This window comes from Condylura cristata, unplaced genomic scaffold (genome assembly GCF_000260355.1).
Source record: "Condylura cristata isolate star-nosed mole 26May11 unplaced genomic scaffold, ConCri1.0 scaffold00005, whole genome shotgun sequence".
Classification (NCBI taxonomy): Eukaryota; Metazoa; Chordata; class Mammalia; order Eulipotyphla; family Talpidae; genus Condylura; species Condylura cristata.
The window spans coordinates 28,609,239-28,626,458 of NW_004567106.1; the positions used below are offsets into that span (position 1 = coordinate 28,609,239).

Genomic DNA, 17,220 nt, shown 5'->3' on the forward strand with positions numbered 1-17,220 from the left:
TTTCTACCTCAAAAGTTCAGCCATGTGCTTCAGGTGATTGAACTGTACACTTAAATTTAAAATCATAAATTTTATGTTATATGTATTTATGCACACACAGAACAACATATGACTAAAAGGAGTTCCAACCTTGGTCGACCAGATACAAAAATCACTCTCCACAATTAAATAGCATACCCCCAGGAGATGAGACAAGAAGAAAAATTATATTGTGGAAAAAACACTGAAGTAGATGACAAAAGACCTGGGCTCTAGTTAATTAACCTGTATTTTCAATCAGGTCATGACACCTTTCTCACTTTCTCCTTTGGAAAAGTTCTAGGAGAGTTAAATAAGGTAACAGCTTGCACTGTAACACATATAAAAGAGTATTATTGCACTCAGAGTCCCTATTGCTTTTTATCAACTTCTAAGACAGATCTAGGATGTTGTAGAAGTGCAGGAAAGTGTCTTGTTCATAATGCATTTATTTGGTTACAAAAACATCAGGGCAATTAATGATGTACTGTGAAATAGGCTCTGACAAATGCTGACTGACAGAGACTGCCTGTCTTTACTGAGTTAAGTGGAAATGCCCTGCTCCCAGCTGTCGTTTCATGGCCATTTCCAATGTCCTCAGCTTATATCTTGTTCAGGACACAACTCCCAAGATCTCAAAGCCAAAAAAGAATTCAAGGAATCACTGAATGAGACTGTCCCACAATCCAGAGACATGAGCTATCAGGGCTGTGATAGAAAGGGCTTTGAGATAGGCAAAGGGGACCTGCTGTGATTTTGAAAATGTCTTCATATTTCAGCACTTCAGTTTTCTCAACTGTAAAAGAAGGAAAGTTGAACTTAAAGTCTTCATGGTCTAAAACTCTGTGAAGCCATGTTAACCAGGTCTTTGAATTTTAAGATATTTTTGTGCTTTTCTCCCCAAATATAAAATAACCATTGTCACACTCGGCCTCCTCAATTACTTTGGCTCCCTATACCCCAGCACTCACCCACTCACATCATTTCTATTTCCCATTTAAGTTAATATAGGCCATCTTGAGTGGAGGGATGTATTTATTTAGTCCCAAAGTCACTACTGTTTAAGGCAATTTTAATTTGCCTAGACCAAATATAAGCATTTTCATAAAAAAAAAACACATACAAAATAGCTTTCAAATTTTAAAATATATCATTTGGTTTTTTAAAATTAGAGGGAGGGCAACAAATTTCTCAAGTCTCCCCACTTATTTCTTTACCTAGGGTCTAGTAGTTCCCATTTCTAATAGAATGTCTATCCTGGAACATTACAAAAGGGTCTCCTTATTTTAAAACTTGCTCCAGGAAACCTATTTTCTCAAGCAGATGTCCTCTGAAAGACAGCTTTTGATCCAGATTTCCATACCAAAATGGGACCATCTTAAAGTGAAAAATACCTTAGAGCTATTAACATCACTTATATTAGTCAAGTTTACTACTTAAAAATATTTTTTAAGGTTTTCTTGTTAATCTGATTCTCTGACAAAACAAGTTTTTCAGTTGAATGCCCATGAGTAATTACGATTTTATCATTTCTGCTAAGTCTCAAAGTGATAATGAATAAAGCAGAAGCCCTTATTGACATGAAGCTTATCTCTTGCTATTAAGAACTACGTGTATTTATCTGGGAGTTAGAATTGTGTTTTAACTCCAGTAGGAACAGCCATTGTGAAAGGCAAAGGTAATTAGGCAGAGGGTATCTGAAAACTTTTGGCCACAGGTAGAATTTTTTTTTAATTTCTTTTTTTTTTTTAACTTTTTTTTTTTTTTAAGATTTATTTATTTGTGTATACAGAACTGGGGTACAGGCCAGAGGCTCAGGGGTGGCGAGAGGCTTCACCAAAGACAGACTGGGGAGCAGTCTGGCAGATCAATGAAGTACACTGCTGAGGGGAGCAGCGGGAGGGTCAGGAGAGATCTGCCACGCCATGTGGTCACCTCCAGGGCAGGCGGGAATCGAACTCATGAGGAAGTGGCTTTAGCTTCTTAATGCTGTACTTTAACCCGCTGCGCCACCAGGGAGGGCCAGGTAGAATTTTTTTAAGTTCCTAATTTTTTGTTGCTTGCCAATAAACTTTTGAAATTTTCTGCACTACAAGAATTTCTTTTTTGATATTTACAATCATTGGAGAAAAAGGTGGAGTCTTTCAGGAGGCTGATAGGAGGGAAGGGAGTATAGTCTCATTTAGCTGGTGCCCCTTTGCCTTCTCACCTTTTCTTAGGCAGAACAGTCACAGGAGAGGCTGAATAGGTGAATTTTAACAAATTTGTTCTTCCTGAGTATCAGAAGTAACTGTGGTATACTTACACTGGCTTCAAAGCTCTCTCTTGTCCCTTTCTGGTTTTCTCCTTCCCATTAGGCCACGCCTCCTCTGGCTTCCTCTTACCTTCAATGACTTGCATGGCTGGTTGCTGAGGCTCACCCTACTTGTGGCTTTGGAGTCAATCAGAAGTCATAGCCAGTGAATGCCTTCAGTCCTGACTACCACGCTAAGCTCATCTCTCTGCTTTCCTTATTTTTTTAGCTGTAGTCTAATAAACATATCAAATTTAACTTGGCCATAGCAAAGCTCTTGACTCTCCATGTCATCTGTAATACCTAGTTACTTCTACACAGTCATCAGTCCTAGCACTTACTCAGATGATGATGGTCAAAATTAGAGTCATCCTCAACTCCATCTTCTTGCTGCTTTGATGAGCTCTGGTGATGTTGCTGCCTCTGCCTCCACCATCTGTCCTGACTCCATCATCTTCTCACTTCTGCTATAAGTGTAGTGCAAGTTGCTACTTGCACTATAGAAGTCTATACCACTATTCTACTGCAAAATATCTTAATCATTCCCCAAACTTGAATTCTTACTCTATGATAAGCCATTCTCCATAGAACAGCTAATGCAACTTCATTCAAACAAATATTGAAGTAAATCAGCCCTTTCTTTGGATTTGTCCATGGCTTCTCTCTACTTCAGAATAAAATAGAAACTCATTGCCATGACTACTATGACCCCTACCCATCTCTTTTAACTTCTCTTTCTCTTCTCTTGTTTTCCTTCTCTCCACAGCCTTCTTTCCATGCAGAGAACACTCAGAGTCTCTCCCTGCATGGAGGCTTTCACTCAGTTTCTATGCACAGCATTCCTCCATACTTGTACATGGTTTCTTTTCATTATTCTGGGTAAAATATGAGATCTTTGGAGAGGACACCCCTTAACACCTATCTAAATAATCTCACCACACCTAATATTCCATTTCAGCATCATGTTTTATTGTCTTTGTAGCAATTGTCATTATATACAAATAGTGATGATATTTTGTGTATTGTTAATTGTTTTTTTTTGTTGTTGTTGTTAATTATCTCTTTACCCACTAGGATGACAGCTCCCTGTGAACTGATCCATTGCTTGTTTTGTGCTATTTCTCTGAAACCTAGATGTCAAGATTCTATGATTCAGCAACATCCTTACCCCTAGATACTTCCCGCCCATCTTCTTCCTGGCTGTCTCCAACACTACCATAAGATCTTAGGACATTGGGTTTCCTTGAGTTCTCAGCATATACAGTGGGAAAAGTTGCCATTATCTGTTAAAATCTTTTGTGAGATGACTTGGGAGTAAGAACAAAGGGGCTTAAAGAAATGTAGAGCAACATACTGAAAAGGGGAAGAGAGAGAGAGAGAGAAATAAAGGAATATCATTTTTTGCTGAGGTTTGGCTATCAGGTAACACCAAATAGTATTTGTTAAAATAACAGTGACTTTGTCAAATTAAGACAAAGCAGCCCTGGACTAAATGTGGGGCTTTCTAGGCTTAAAGCCATCTATCCTTACAAAAGTGTGCTATATTATCTTAGGTAACTGTACATCCTGGGTACTATTCTGGTTTGGGGTAAGGTGTATGTGTGCTCATGTGCACACCAGCAACTCAGACACTGAGAATGTTCTGGGTTTAACTTTGATAAGGCAGCAAAAAGGACATGTTTTCACCAAATGGAATGGACAATTTACTGGCAATTAAAGATTATTCAGTTCTAAAAGTATCCAGAACATGAAAAAGAACTGCTACCTCTAAACTGTCTCAGTCAAAGATTAGTGTCATTAATGATGGTCAGTATCTCTTCATTCTCAATCTTGTGTGCTTCTCTTGTGTTACTAGAAAGCTTCTCTGAACAAATAGGCAAAAGCTTCAAGGAATATCATAAATAAAGGGATATACTGCCCCAGGCTAGAAGTTAGTTAGTGACCAAGAAATGCATGAGACCTATCTGCTTTGTCACAGTCATTCTTATTTTCCGTCTTCACTGCCCTTTCTCTCTTAGAGCACAGCTACTTCCTATTGCAGCATTATTTTCCCAGACATTTAGCACCTACCAATTTTTTTTTTTTGTCTTTTGTCTGTTCCTTGGGCTTTTATGTGTGATGTGTTTTAATAGTTGTTTCAGTGCTACCCTAACAGTATTAACATGACAGAGAATTGCTTGAACAGAAATTATCCAAGGAGTAGATTGTAATTCAGACACTTATTCCCTCTGAGCAGGAGATACATCCTTTGCTGACTCACAGGTCATGCTCCCAATTCCCTCTCATCAGTTCCTTTTATTTCTGAGTTTGTGAATGGACTGGCACTTTCTCCTCTCCAGTGCTTGTGCCACTTTACAAGGTGAAAATAAAAGACTTCTGGAAGTGTGCATAATATGATTGAAAGAAATGATGACAAAGAACCTGGGGAAAAGGCACCTTTCTTTATAGAATTCTATAGTATACAATACCAAGACCATTGTTGACATTGAACTCTTATGTTCAAGAAAATAAACAAACTAGAAGTGGTATGGTAGTCTGGTATACTGCAGTATATTCTTCAGTCACCACTAATATTCCTTCTTTCCCCAAATCACCCTCCCTGTAACTGACATTAGGAGACTGGGAATATTGCAAAGTAAACATCTGGAAGCATTGATAGTAAACAGTGGAGAAAAATGCTTTGCAAAACCAGCCCAGGTCAGGAAACGCTAATCTTATCAGGAGACCTGGAGACCATAATTCTGTAGACCACTTAGATGGTGTTATGTTACTGTGAACACATGTTTATTTCCATCCATCATAGGCATCCTGTTTTGGAAAAGCCACTGGAACTGAATTTTCATGGTCTGCTCATTTTAAGGACATTTATTGTGTGTCTTACCTTAACAAATAGGAGGTGGAAGAAAATCATAGCGTCTTTAGAACCTGAACAACAGGAAAAATGTGCATGTATTTATACTGGTTTCGTTTACTTATTTATTTCTACAATTCCCATGAGCATTTGATGACCCCCTGGAATCCAGTTTTCCATGAAGTAAGGTTCTATGGATCGTTATTAATAAAAATCTGTAAGAATTTTACTTAAAATATATATGAATTTAGGTTCCAAATAGACCTATAATCATAAGGTAGTACCTGGAAAACTGCATTTTAGCATGTTCTCTAGATATTCCCAGGCACACCAAATATGAGAACCACTGAGCTAGAAGATTAAGCCCTAGGTATGCTAGTTAAAGTGACAGGTGACATCAGTTTCCAAGTCACTGAGATTCATCTGTATCAACCTGTTATTTGCAAAAGAGCATAACTGGAGGTTTCATACAGAGACAACATGCTATTTTACTTGGGGGTTCTAACCTAAAGTCCATGGTTAAAACGCAGTTTAGAATTCTCATTAGATCTCAAGGAGGGATTATATCTCAAGAAAGATCTGTTCCGGCACAGTTTAAAAGATTATTAATAGTTCAGGTAGGTGCAAAAGAATTTTAAAGTTTGTAAAGAATGGGCAATTCAGAATCTCTTACTCCCAAATATAAGACCCCTTGGATATTATTATATGTATATTCTCTCTTAAAGGAATGGAGAAGACTATCAGTCATGCAGAACTATACTTTTGGCAAGACAGAATCATAGACCAATTCATAGGAATGGGTCACTCATTTTCTTGCCTTCTAGAGCCCAATTTCAGCATAAGTCAGTATTAACTACACTTTTCTATGCAGGATTCTGGTGTAAATACAGACACCAGCGTCATGTACAGGCCTGAGAAGGACAGTAGAATGTAAAAGTGGGTTTGGAAACCAAAATATTGTGTCAGCAGTTTTCTCTTTCATTTATTCTCTCTTATCAAAACCAACTTTTAAACTCAGGGGCCGTGTTACTGAAAACATAGATAATTTCATTTGGAAAAACCCAAGAGCTTCATGTTCAGGGTATTTTTTTTAATTCCTCTCATCCCCTCCAGGCAAAAGTGTTAAGAGGGTTAATTCTCCTTGCAGCGAGCCCTATGTATAAGTCAGAACTGGTGAACTTCTCCACTCAGAGTAAGGGAAGGTCAGTTATTAAACACACACAGAGCCTGCAGCTGGAGTCTCCGTGAAAAGAAGTGAAACCTCAAATACAATCCCTGAGTAAGTCTTCTTTTTTATTTGTAACACCCTCAAAACCTTTTCAAATACACTCTTACTTTCATAGTTTGTTGTTTTTTTTTTAAGATTTATTTATTTGTGCATACAAAACTGGGGTACAGGCCAGAGGCTCAGGGGTGGCGAGAAGCTTCACCAGAGACAGAGTGGGGAGCAGAACAGGCAGATCGACAAAGTACACTGTTGAGGGGAGCAGCGGGCGGGTCAGGAGAAGTCTGCCACGCCAGGTGGTCAGGAATCAAACTCATGCTGAAGTGACTTTAGCTTCTCAGTGCTGTGCTTTAACTCACTGCGCCACGAGGGCCTTTTTTTTTTTATGAAAAATGTTTAACAATGAAAAAGACCAATAAAGTCTTTCAGGGCTATTTTTCCAAACAAGTACTCTTCTTCAGAAAGCCTTATTTTTGTGTAATTGCCAAGTATACAAAATAATGTTTTCACTGCACTGCTTTTCCAGATATAAACTCTCAGCAAGTAATGGTCAGGTTCTGACAGGTACACATTTTTCTCCACTTAAAGTAGGTAGTACCACCAAGAAAGAAGGAGTTTTGGAAACAAGAGTGTGAAGGCCCAGGAAAACTGCATTGTAGGTTAAGGTATGGCCCTGTTAGGTTTAGATGTGAAGGGGCACTGGTGAGGACCCGGTGGGTAGCATGAGGCAGTCACCAGCACTGTCACCTAGAGAGGTGACCTCTACATTTCTGTTTTTTATTTATGCTATACAAAGTTGACACTCTCCCGTATTCTTCCTTGGGATATTTGCTTTGATTGGATTGTGAAGTTATTGAAGCCTCCATTTGCCATCCTGACTGCCAGGGTCCAAAACACTGCTTATTTCTGGGTACACATGGATTCACCTAGGTCAGCAGGAACGTCTGGGTTAGAGAAGGCATTAGAAGATTCCTACAAAGCAGTGGGTATCCTGGCACCTTGCTGATTCTGGTGTGAAACAGCTTATAGACCAATTTTAGCTCTAGTACAGTATTCCCTAAGTCAGTTTCTTCATCCATAAAATGGGTAAATAATGGAAATGCCAACTTTATAGTACTGCTCAAAGGATGTAAAGAATGAAGGTCTGTGGGACCCCCAACACCATTTCTTGAGCACAGAACATGGGCTCAATAAATGTCAGCTAATGATGAATATATGTGTCATGAAACATGCATAGATGTGTATTCGTACCTATATGTATGAATTGGGTTTTCAAAAAAGTTATGACTCATTTTGACTTTTCAAAAAAAACAATTTATGTGTATGTATATACACATATATGTGTGTGTATATATAAGTACATACACATATATATATATATACATGTGTGTATATTTGCATAAGTAGGTATGAGTAAAAACATATAAAATATCCATGAAATATTAGCTTCCACAAATTCTAGGAAAGGATAGAGAAGTCCATAATCTTGATGTTTCATTCAAACAACAAATATAGTGGGGGAAAAACAAAATGGCCAGTTGGTAAATTGATGAGGAGATTGATGAGAAGTGATGCTTCCAAGAAAAAGTCTGTCCATTGGCGGCATCACCCCTTTCCCGCAACTGAGAGAGTAGACCTAGAGCTCTTCCAGTATCATGTTTTTAGTCTTGACTGCTCACACAGCACCTGAGGCTTGGTAAGTCCTCACACAACCCCACTTCAGGGGTTAATTAGGAGAGGGAAATGGAAGCACTGACAGCTCTACATTTAAGGAGGTGCTGACTTTCAAGATTGTATAATTGTCACCTTGCACTTGTAAGTCCCTGAGAAGAAACCCTCCTTAAATTCTGTGCCCCAGTTTGCTTTACCCTGGATCCAGTCACCACATTTTTTCCAAAGAAACGGTGGGAATTTGGCAGATAACCCCCCTTGACCCAGGTTGCCCATGGAGCCTGTGGAAGAGGTCTTTCTCTCTCTTCACCAGTGGCTCATCTCCCCCCAGCATGACTGCTTCTTGCCCCATCCTGATGGGCTAGTAGGCCTGTCCTGGCTCCGCACTACACTAGACATGTATTCTCTGCTGCAACCTGGCTCTATCACTAGGCTCTGGCCTCAGACATACTTCTACCTAGAAAGCTTGAACCTCCTGTGCCCCATCAGTTTTTGTTTTGTTCTCCCTGTAGCCCCAAACCTGAGTTGGTCAGAATTGTCACTGTGGTGGAAAGTCCTGGTGGTGGTGTCCCTTTCCTTAGGGTGCCTCAGCTGCTATGAAAGAAGTACCCCAACCAACAGAATGTCAGTTCTGTTCACCTCAACTTTCAGTTTCCCTGGATCCTTCATAATGTAACAGGTAAAAACAGGTGTTAACAGTTTTGATAAGTGTTAAGTGTTCTGATAAGAACCTCACAGTGCTCATTGTGGCATTGCTGCTATGTGGATCCAGGAAAAGGAGATTAAGAATCTAAAGCACTTGAAGGAGAAACTGTAAAGCTCAAGGATAAAGGTGATCAGGATTTTTCTTATTATTCTAGGATTTCTGGATGATCCAGATCGTCTTTATTTTTTTAAACATTTTTGTGACTTAAAAAATGATATCGGCCCGCCCTGGTTGTGCAATGGGTTAGGATGCAGCACTGCAAGCTGTCACAGCTGCTTCAATACGAGTTCCATCCCTGGTCCCAGAGGTGATCTGCATGGCATGGCAGACCTCTCCTGACCCGCCCATTGCTCCCCTCAGCAGTGTACTTTGTCAATCTGCCTGTTCTGCTCCCCTCTCTGGCTCTGCTGAAGCCTCTCACCACCCCTTCTCCTCTGGCCTGTAAGCCACTTATGTATGCATAAATGAATAAAACTTTAAAAATGGGGCTCTCCTTGGTGGCACAGTGGGTTAAAGCACAGCACTAAGAAGCTTAAGTCACTTCTGCATGAGTTTGATCCCCACTTGCCCCAGAGGAGATCCACATGGCATGTCAGACCCCTCCTGACCCGCTCCCTGCTCCCCTCAGCAGTGTACTTCGTCGATCTGCCTGTTCTGCTCCCCACTCTATCTCCGGTGGGTCCTCTCACCCTCTGTATCTCTGGCCTGTACCCCAGTTCTGTATGAATAAATAAATCTTTTAAAAAATGATATCATTTATATTGCAATAATGTTAGTTCATAACACTGTATATGACTTAGGGGTATATTCATACCTTTTCAGATATATATCACCACACCACACTCACCCCCTATGAAATCCTATGAATAGGCAAGGCTGATGATAAAATATTAGGGGTGATCAAATGGCTCATATAACCTCCCAGTTCCTACTGAGGATTCCCCTTGCCTCCATTATTAGAAAGTCATTCTTTTGTCTGAATCACATTCAGCACCACCATTTCAGAGCATTACAAATAGATTTGGACACAAGAAGGGCCTGCTAGGGCCAGCGCCTGAGGGTTCTTGGTGTGAGATTGGGATATAGGAGTTGCAGGAAGTACAAACAGAAGTAATCACGGGTGGACCACTCCTTTGCTTTCTTTCCAGTAGCATTGGGAATTGACATTAGCAGGCCCAACCATCTAAACCACCTTATCCTGCTTGTGTATGGTTTAGATATATGCTGCATAGGTTCACACAGACATAACACCCCCAACCCCCTTGAACGGGACACCCAAGTTGAAGGGAATGCTGAATGACAGACACCACGTGGGTATGCAGTGGTCTGTGACCGGAAGGTTCACTGGAAGCAATTTGCAAAGGAGGCCTTAGAAAACCACCTGGATGGTTATTGTAAATTAAAAAAGGAAGAGATGCCACTTTTTTCCTGAATAATTTTTAATACTAGGTTTATGGCTGGGTACATGTGATAGTCATTATAGCTTATTTAACTCTGAAATTATCTGGCCCCTCAAACTCCACTGGGACTGTAGGAATCATGGGTTAAACTTTAAAAACAATGTATGAAAGAAGATGTTTTTCCTTGAGAAGAATACATTCAAACCTTCAGGGGGAAAAAGAAAACCAGGTCTCTGTAGGAAGAATGGTTATTGTTTCTTCTATCTTCTATATTTTCTATATTTGAATGAGAAATTTACCCAGTCACACAAAGGTTACTTCTGGTGACTGGTGTGCCTCTTGGTCTGGCAACCCAAGTGGTGCCTTTCCTAGTGGACTGTTTTGGAAAGAGTCCAAAAGCATTCTGAACTCTGAGCTCAGATCTCTGAGGTTTCCACTTCTTTGGAGCCGAACATTTCATCAGGAGCAGGGAGTATGTGAGTGAGTTACACCGAACAGCTGCTCAGTACCCACCGCCCTCTCCCCAAGGATGACAGGTTCTGAAAGGAGGGTGTTGCAAGCATTCCTGAGCAAGCCAGCTAATCTGGAGGCCTAGCCTGTTGGCTGGGGTCTACTTCTAAAAAGGCTCCCACTGGAATTACAGCATCTCCCGACTCCTATCTGCAAAGCCCCCTTCTTCAGAAAAGCAGCTATGACATGGAAGAGGCTGCGGGGGAGAGGCAATGAGAGAGCCAAATGGGTGAAAAAGGAAGCTCTTAAGTTGGAAGGGAATTTCCTTTGGGGAACAGGATATTCTCTATCATTAGCTGCTCACAGGAAGGGTAATGGGAAAGCAGGGAGAAAAGGAGCAGCCAGTGAAAATGCCTGATTTGGAATGGCATGGGGGAGACTTAGGTTGCAACTAGCAAGTGCAAATGTAAATACTCAGACCCCTTTGAACTCTGGAATTGATTTCAACTCAGACCAGCAAGCCAAAGACATTTTATGGGAATTTTAACATGTCTAGGCACATAGTTGGTCTGGTGGCATCATCACCAGGTACAGGGCCATCTGATTTGGCTGGATTCTAGAAGCTTCTTTCTCCTGGCAGGAACAAAGATGCTGATATATCTCTCCATGTCTGTGTCTGGCTTTGATCAAAATTTTTTTCCAAAGAGACACAGGAAAATTACCTTAACATAATCTTTATCTATAGCACAGAGTCCCTTTTAGACACTTTCTGGGGTGAAAAAAAAAAAAAAGGCAGGGGGAACACTGTAGCAGTTTGAACCCAGTCCTTGTGTGACTGGTCTAAGAAAAATCTACAGAGCATTTTCCTATTGAGGTAACAGGAAGACGTCAATTTGGAAATCCATCGCATATCCATTTTAACCTGACTAAAATAATAGCATAAAGAAAACATTTGGATGGAGGATGTGCTGGGGAGAGTGAGAAGGGAAGGGAAAGTCCTCAGCTTCATCCTACCCAATGTGGTCAATGACTTACAAAAAGCAGACAGTAATTTATAGGAAATCTTGTCAACCTGCCTGGAAGTGGAAAAGCTTTGTAGGAGCGTTGGAAGACTTTGTTTTATTTATTCCCTGCATCAGAAGAAAAATCAATAACTGCTTGGCGAGTCAGACATAAGTGAGTTATACAGGCCACTGACATGGTGGACCAAACTTTATAACAACCACATTTGCTGCTGTCAGGCCACGGGCTTCAGTGGCGCCAGCTGTAATTACAGCCGATCACCTCTAATTCAGAGCTGCCTGCCTTGATAAAGGTGTCACTCGGGCAACTGTGGCATCAGCAGCAATTGAGGATGTCATGCTCCAGGGCAGACTGCTGGAGAAAGCCTTTCCTGGCCCAGCCCCCAGGGTCAGAGAGCCTGTAGAGCCAAACTGGCTTTTTTTTTTTTTTAAATGTTATTATCAGATCTTTAATTTGGTTACTTCAAGACTTTTAACATTTGCAGTAATTGCTTCTGGAGAGATTAACAGGAGAAACATTTATACACTGTTTTTAGACCTATGCTAGTTAGAACTCAAGATTCCAAGATTGAGAGCATTCTACTTAGGACTAAGTGAACTATTGAAGATGAACATATTTTAACAAGTTTTGTTTGCAATGATCTTAGTTTTTTTTTTTTATGTTTTGGTGAGGATTTTTTCCTTTTTTTTTTTTTTTTGGTGTGTTTGTATTGGGGGGATAATAGGACCCCCACCCAAAGAGTTAAAAACCATAGTGCACCCATCACCAACCCCCCCTCTCACCAGTTTAGTCCCTTGTGCTTCTTCCCACCTACTTCTCCTCTCCCCCCATCCTGGTTTTTAACTGCTCAGAGTGACTTGCTGTGATATTCCCTGAATCTGATGAACAGCCCTTTCCCCTAGTAGCAAAAATACTTAAGAAACCAAGAGATGTCTTTAAAATATAGTTTTTGATGTTGGGACCTTGAAGAGACAAATATTTGTGTCACCTACTCTGACCACTGGTCACAAAAGCCATCAGAGACAGACACTTTTAAAAAAAGCATGATTATTTTGGTGAAAAAAAAAAACTGCCACCCCATGCCTTTCTTCTGCTTTTGTGGTATTCGGAAAAAAAAAATTAATGCACTTCCCATTTCTTTAATTTGCATTCCCCCCCCCCCCCTTTGGAAGGAGACATGAAGGGTGAGAAGGAAAGAAAAGCAAAAGGCAATACTGTTTTAAAATCCTGTTAACAAAACAGCTAAGTGTCTGGGCTGTTCTTGGTAAAGTCCTGAGCAGGAAAGAAGTGAAATGAGGGTAGAATTTGGATTCACTGTCGCTTGTGAATGATCCTGTTTGACTCCCCCTCCTCCCTCCTCCAGGCTTTTTTTTTTCCCCCCTCACTCTGTAATTAAAAAAGAGACACTGTTTGTTCTTCTGTATCCCTTTAAACTCACAGACAGCCCCACCCGCACCAGTACTCCCACCTACCCACTCCAGCAGCAGAGAAAGGTATATACTTTGACTTTCATTTGGGAGGTGAACATGTTTCAATTCCTGCTCCTAGGGACACCTCACCTGAGAGGGGAAGGAGTGCTAATCTCTCGCAAAGGAAAGATGATCTTTGTGTTTGCAACTGGGTTCCTTTCCCCGTGCGCGTTTCAAAGAGCGACCACTACGGGCCGTTGGAGAGACTACTAAGATCTCCTAGATCTTGTTGGCTCCAGACTCGGGCGCGGCGCGCGTTTGGACCAGAGTGGTTTTGCCCTTGCTGACAGGGAGGTCAGATGCGAGAAATCTCTGGAGGAGTGGTGGTTGGCATTCTGTAACAGAAACTCCCATCCAGCTCCAGGGAAAAAAGGGCCCTGGGCGATGGAAACCAAGTCACCTGGTTCTGAGCAGAAGCCGGGCCTGGTAACCTGTCCTGATTATTTATGCTCAGTCCTTCCAACCTGTTCCCGTCTCCTCCCGCTTTGCACCCCCACCCCACCTCCATCTCTGCCTTTACACGTGTCTCCATTGTTATTTCCCTTTCCCCAACCACAAGGGCATTTTCTTTAAGCCAGCTTTTTTTTCTCGGAACCCGTGGACCCCTTGCCCACAAAACTCGCAGCCCCTCTCGGCGCTCCCAGGCGCTATAGACCAACCCCAGGCGGCACTGTTTCCCCCTCTGTTTACTCGTTTCCAAGGGCAATTGCACCCGTAAGGCTCCCCGAGTCTGGAACTCAGCCTGGGGCTGTTTTGGTTACATTGAAGTTTTTGCTTCAGTTCTGCCAGATTTAAATGGTGACTTCACCAGCACTGAGCTAAAAGGAGAAGGGGGAGGAGGGCGAGCCCAGGAGAAAGAGAGCGAGCGAGCCGGAGGGAGAGCCAGAGCTAGGCGCAAGAGAAGGGCCAGCATTACATCATCGCTTGGCCTGGAATCAAATGGGAAGGATATGACTCACTCAGGCTAGTTAAGCTTTGGCTCAAATTCTACACACACTCATTCCAGAGCTCTCATGTTCTGCACCTCAGGAGGGAATTCAGCCTCAGTGATGTCCATGAGGTTTGTTTTTAATTTTATTTTCTTTTTTTCTGATTTTATAGATTTTTTTGCCCCCACCACCTTCTTTTCTCGAGTCTTCGCCTCCTCCTCCTCTTCAATTTCTTCCCCGTCTTCCCTTTCTCCCCGTCTTTGTTCCTCCTCTGCTTCCTTCTCCTCTTTCCCCAGCCTCTCCGCTTCTCCTCTTGTCCCAAAGAGGCATTTCTTTTCACTTTGATAAGAGTTTTTGTTCCTGTACAGCGATCTGAGTGAGTTGAACAGCGGCAGGGTTGGGCGGGAAAAAAAAACAAAAACAAAAAAAACAAAAAAACAGAGCAAACCAAAGCGACGGGAGCAAAAGGGCCACAAATTTAAAGCGAAGCGAGAAAGAGCAAACTTGGGCGAAGTTTCTTTGCTGCGGTGTCGCGTCTAATCGGAGGAGACGGGGAGAGAGTTAAAATGCAGGAACCAATCGCTTGAATGGTGATGTAATGCAAGAACCGCAGGGTAGTTAAGTAATGTGAGAGCAAGGGGGTCAGGGTTGCAAAGCATTTACCTGCTCTCAAGGGGTTTTCAGTTTATTATCAATTGCAGTGACTGTAACTGGCTTCAGACTGCTATCTCTAATTATTCACAGACGCCCCCTTTTTATCTTTTATTATTAAAAGTAAAACTGTATTATGGTATTTTTTAAAATGCATGATATTATCACAGCTGTGTATTATTTTCCACCAGGATTCTCTCTGTTCCTTTTTTGAAATAGCTCAAAATGGTTATCTTTTCATAAAAAGACAAAGTAGTGGGGGGGGGCTTTTTTGAGTGTAACTGGTGAATTGCAAATGCATGGAAAACTATTTGGTGTGTTGTCTGAGTATGATAGCTCCACCTTTTCGTTTACTATTCACTACACTAAGTTTTTAAAGTAAGTGATATATCTGATGATATCTTTTCCCCCTATTATTTCACTTAATGATAATAGCCTTTGTGCCTTTATTTGAGTGTCATAACTTTGTTTTTTCATGTGACAATTAACTTAGTCCGGTGCTATCTTTAAAACTTGTATGATCTTGAAGTCTTTTTAATATGAGATGCTAAGATTATAGGAGGGATGATGAAGAAAATGTTTGGATTAATCTGTTTAGAAATACCTAGTTAATATTTGTAGGTCTGGAATTAACATGAGATAAATGCAGAGGAGCCAACCAATGGGTGTTCTTAAGATTTTGAGGATCTAGTGTACCCAGAGAGAGACTTTTGTCTTCGGAAAATTATTACCACATTTCTGTGGGTTTCATAAAATATACTTAGTGTTGTAGTACACTGCCTGTATTTGTGCTTTCTGTATTATTAAATAGTCATACTGAAGCCCTCTGCAACTCGAGTACCAGCCTAGTGAGAGAGCAAGTCCTATTGCTTAGCTACTCCAAACTTCCCGGTCTCACATAGTCCTAGTCATCATACCATCAGCTGTAAATTGAGGTATGGAGTACATACCAGAAAGGTGCTTATGTTTATTTATTGCATGTTTTGAATATAATAATCAAGTCTTTTCATGGATCTTCTCTCCTTTTTTTGGGCAGAGATGTAAGGGAAGAAGGAGGGGAGATCATTTTTGAAGAAACAGCATGGTGTTATGGAGGGCGGGAGCCTGAGTGCTAATCCTGACAAAACTCAGCAGAACCCTGAAACCTCTGGCTTCACTATAGAATGATGAATCAGACAAGGTGGCAGTAACCCCTTTCTCCTGTTTGGTGCCAATCTGAGGGGATCTCTGGTGTTCCTTAGAACTGCAAATTTCTGTGTCCTGGGTCCATTTTCTATAAAAGTTTTGCTGAAAGGTAATTGGCATGGCGTTTCGGAGAAAAGTATGTTTGAATTAAGAGAAATGAGTGTCTTGAAGAATATAATGGGGAAGTGGGAGAAGCAGCATATGTTCCCCCACTTGGAAGATTAGTTTTTGCTTTTGCCTTTTGTTTTGTTTGTTCATGGATGAAATATTTAGTTTTCAAACGCTACCAGCGGTTGCAGTGAGAGGTAATTGGTTAGGTGAGTCAATCAAGACTGGCAGAATAGACAAGTGAGAATTCACCTACCCAGTAAACTTTTCTAAAAGATCCCACATGTCTCTTAAATGCATGAAACAGTGCTGCAATATGGGAGACGTTCATGCTTCACTTACACATATGATGCAGAACCTTATTTGTAGTGAATTTCCTCCAACCCCAGGCCTGCCTGACTACTTACAGGTTTCTGTAATTGTAGCATAATTTCAAGCTTTTAGATGAGATTGAAGGCTACATTGTAAAACCTTCAAAGAACATGAAAGATGCTTGTTAGAAAGATAATTTTAACAATATCCTATTCTTGAGCCAAATTCCATAGTAGTAGGTTTATTGTAAAGTATGCATTTATAGGCCCAGCTTAGTTGTGCTTACAGAAGGACCACACTATACCTGTCTGCGGGAAAAATTATCCAGAGCTGAAACAAAACCAGTGATGATGGTTATTAGTCATTGTGCAAAGTCTGATAAGTGCCAGTTATGTGCCTGGGACTCCAGGAATAAAGAGGACATGGTTTCTTTTCTCAGAGCATTACAATTTAAATTGATTTGGCTCTGAGCTGTTCATCCATGATCAGAAATGTCCTGCTCGTGGCAGACACACAGACAAGGCAAAAAGCCGAGCAGTGATCCTGGGGCACACTTTATATTACTTTTTCTTGTATTACTTTTCTTTATATTACTTTATCAAGCATAAAATCATTGACTTGCCTGTCTGGTGATTGTTTGCTTATTATTGTTGTTGTTTACAGGAAACATTTATTGAGTTAATTGTAGGAAATAATAGAAAGAGACCCCTTGTACCTTTTACCCAGTTTCCCCTAATGGTAACATCTTTTAAAACAATAAAAAAATGTACAAAATGATGTAAAAATAAACTGTTATAAAATAAAAAAATAATAAAAATAATAAAAAAAATAATAAGTGCCATGTCACAACCAGGGTGTTGCCTTATACCATCCACTGCTTTATTAAGCTTTTCTGAGTTTTACTTATACTTATTGTGGGTGTTGTTTTC

General features: G+C 40.8%; 1 protein-coding gene across 2 annotated transcripts in view; it reads left to right on the forward strand.

Moving 5' to 3' along the window:
* CREB5 (cAMP responsive element binding protein 5) overlaps positions 1-17,220 on the forward strand; it is a 385,106-nt gene that overhangs the window by 248,388 nt on the left and 119,498 nt on the right. The window contains exon 1 of one of the 2 annotated variants that reach the window (XM_004676811.2): positions 13,975-14,166. The exons of the other annotated variant lie outside the window; for it this stretch is intronic. Coding sequence (XP_004676868.1) covers positions 14,120-14,166 — 47 coding nt within the window. The 5' untranslated portion in view covers positions 13,975-14,119. Of the gene's footprint in view, positions 1-13,974; positions 14,167-17,220 lie in introns of those variants that run through there. 2 annotated transcript variants of the gene reach the window in all.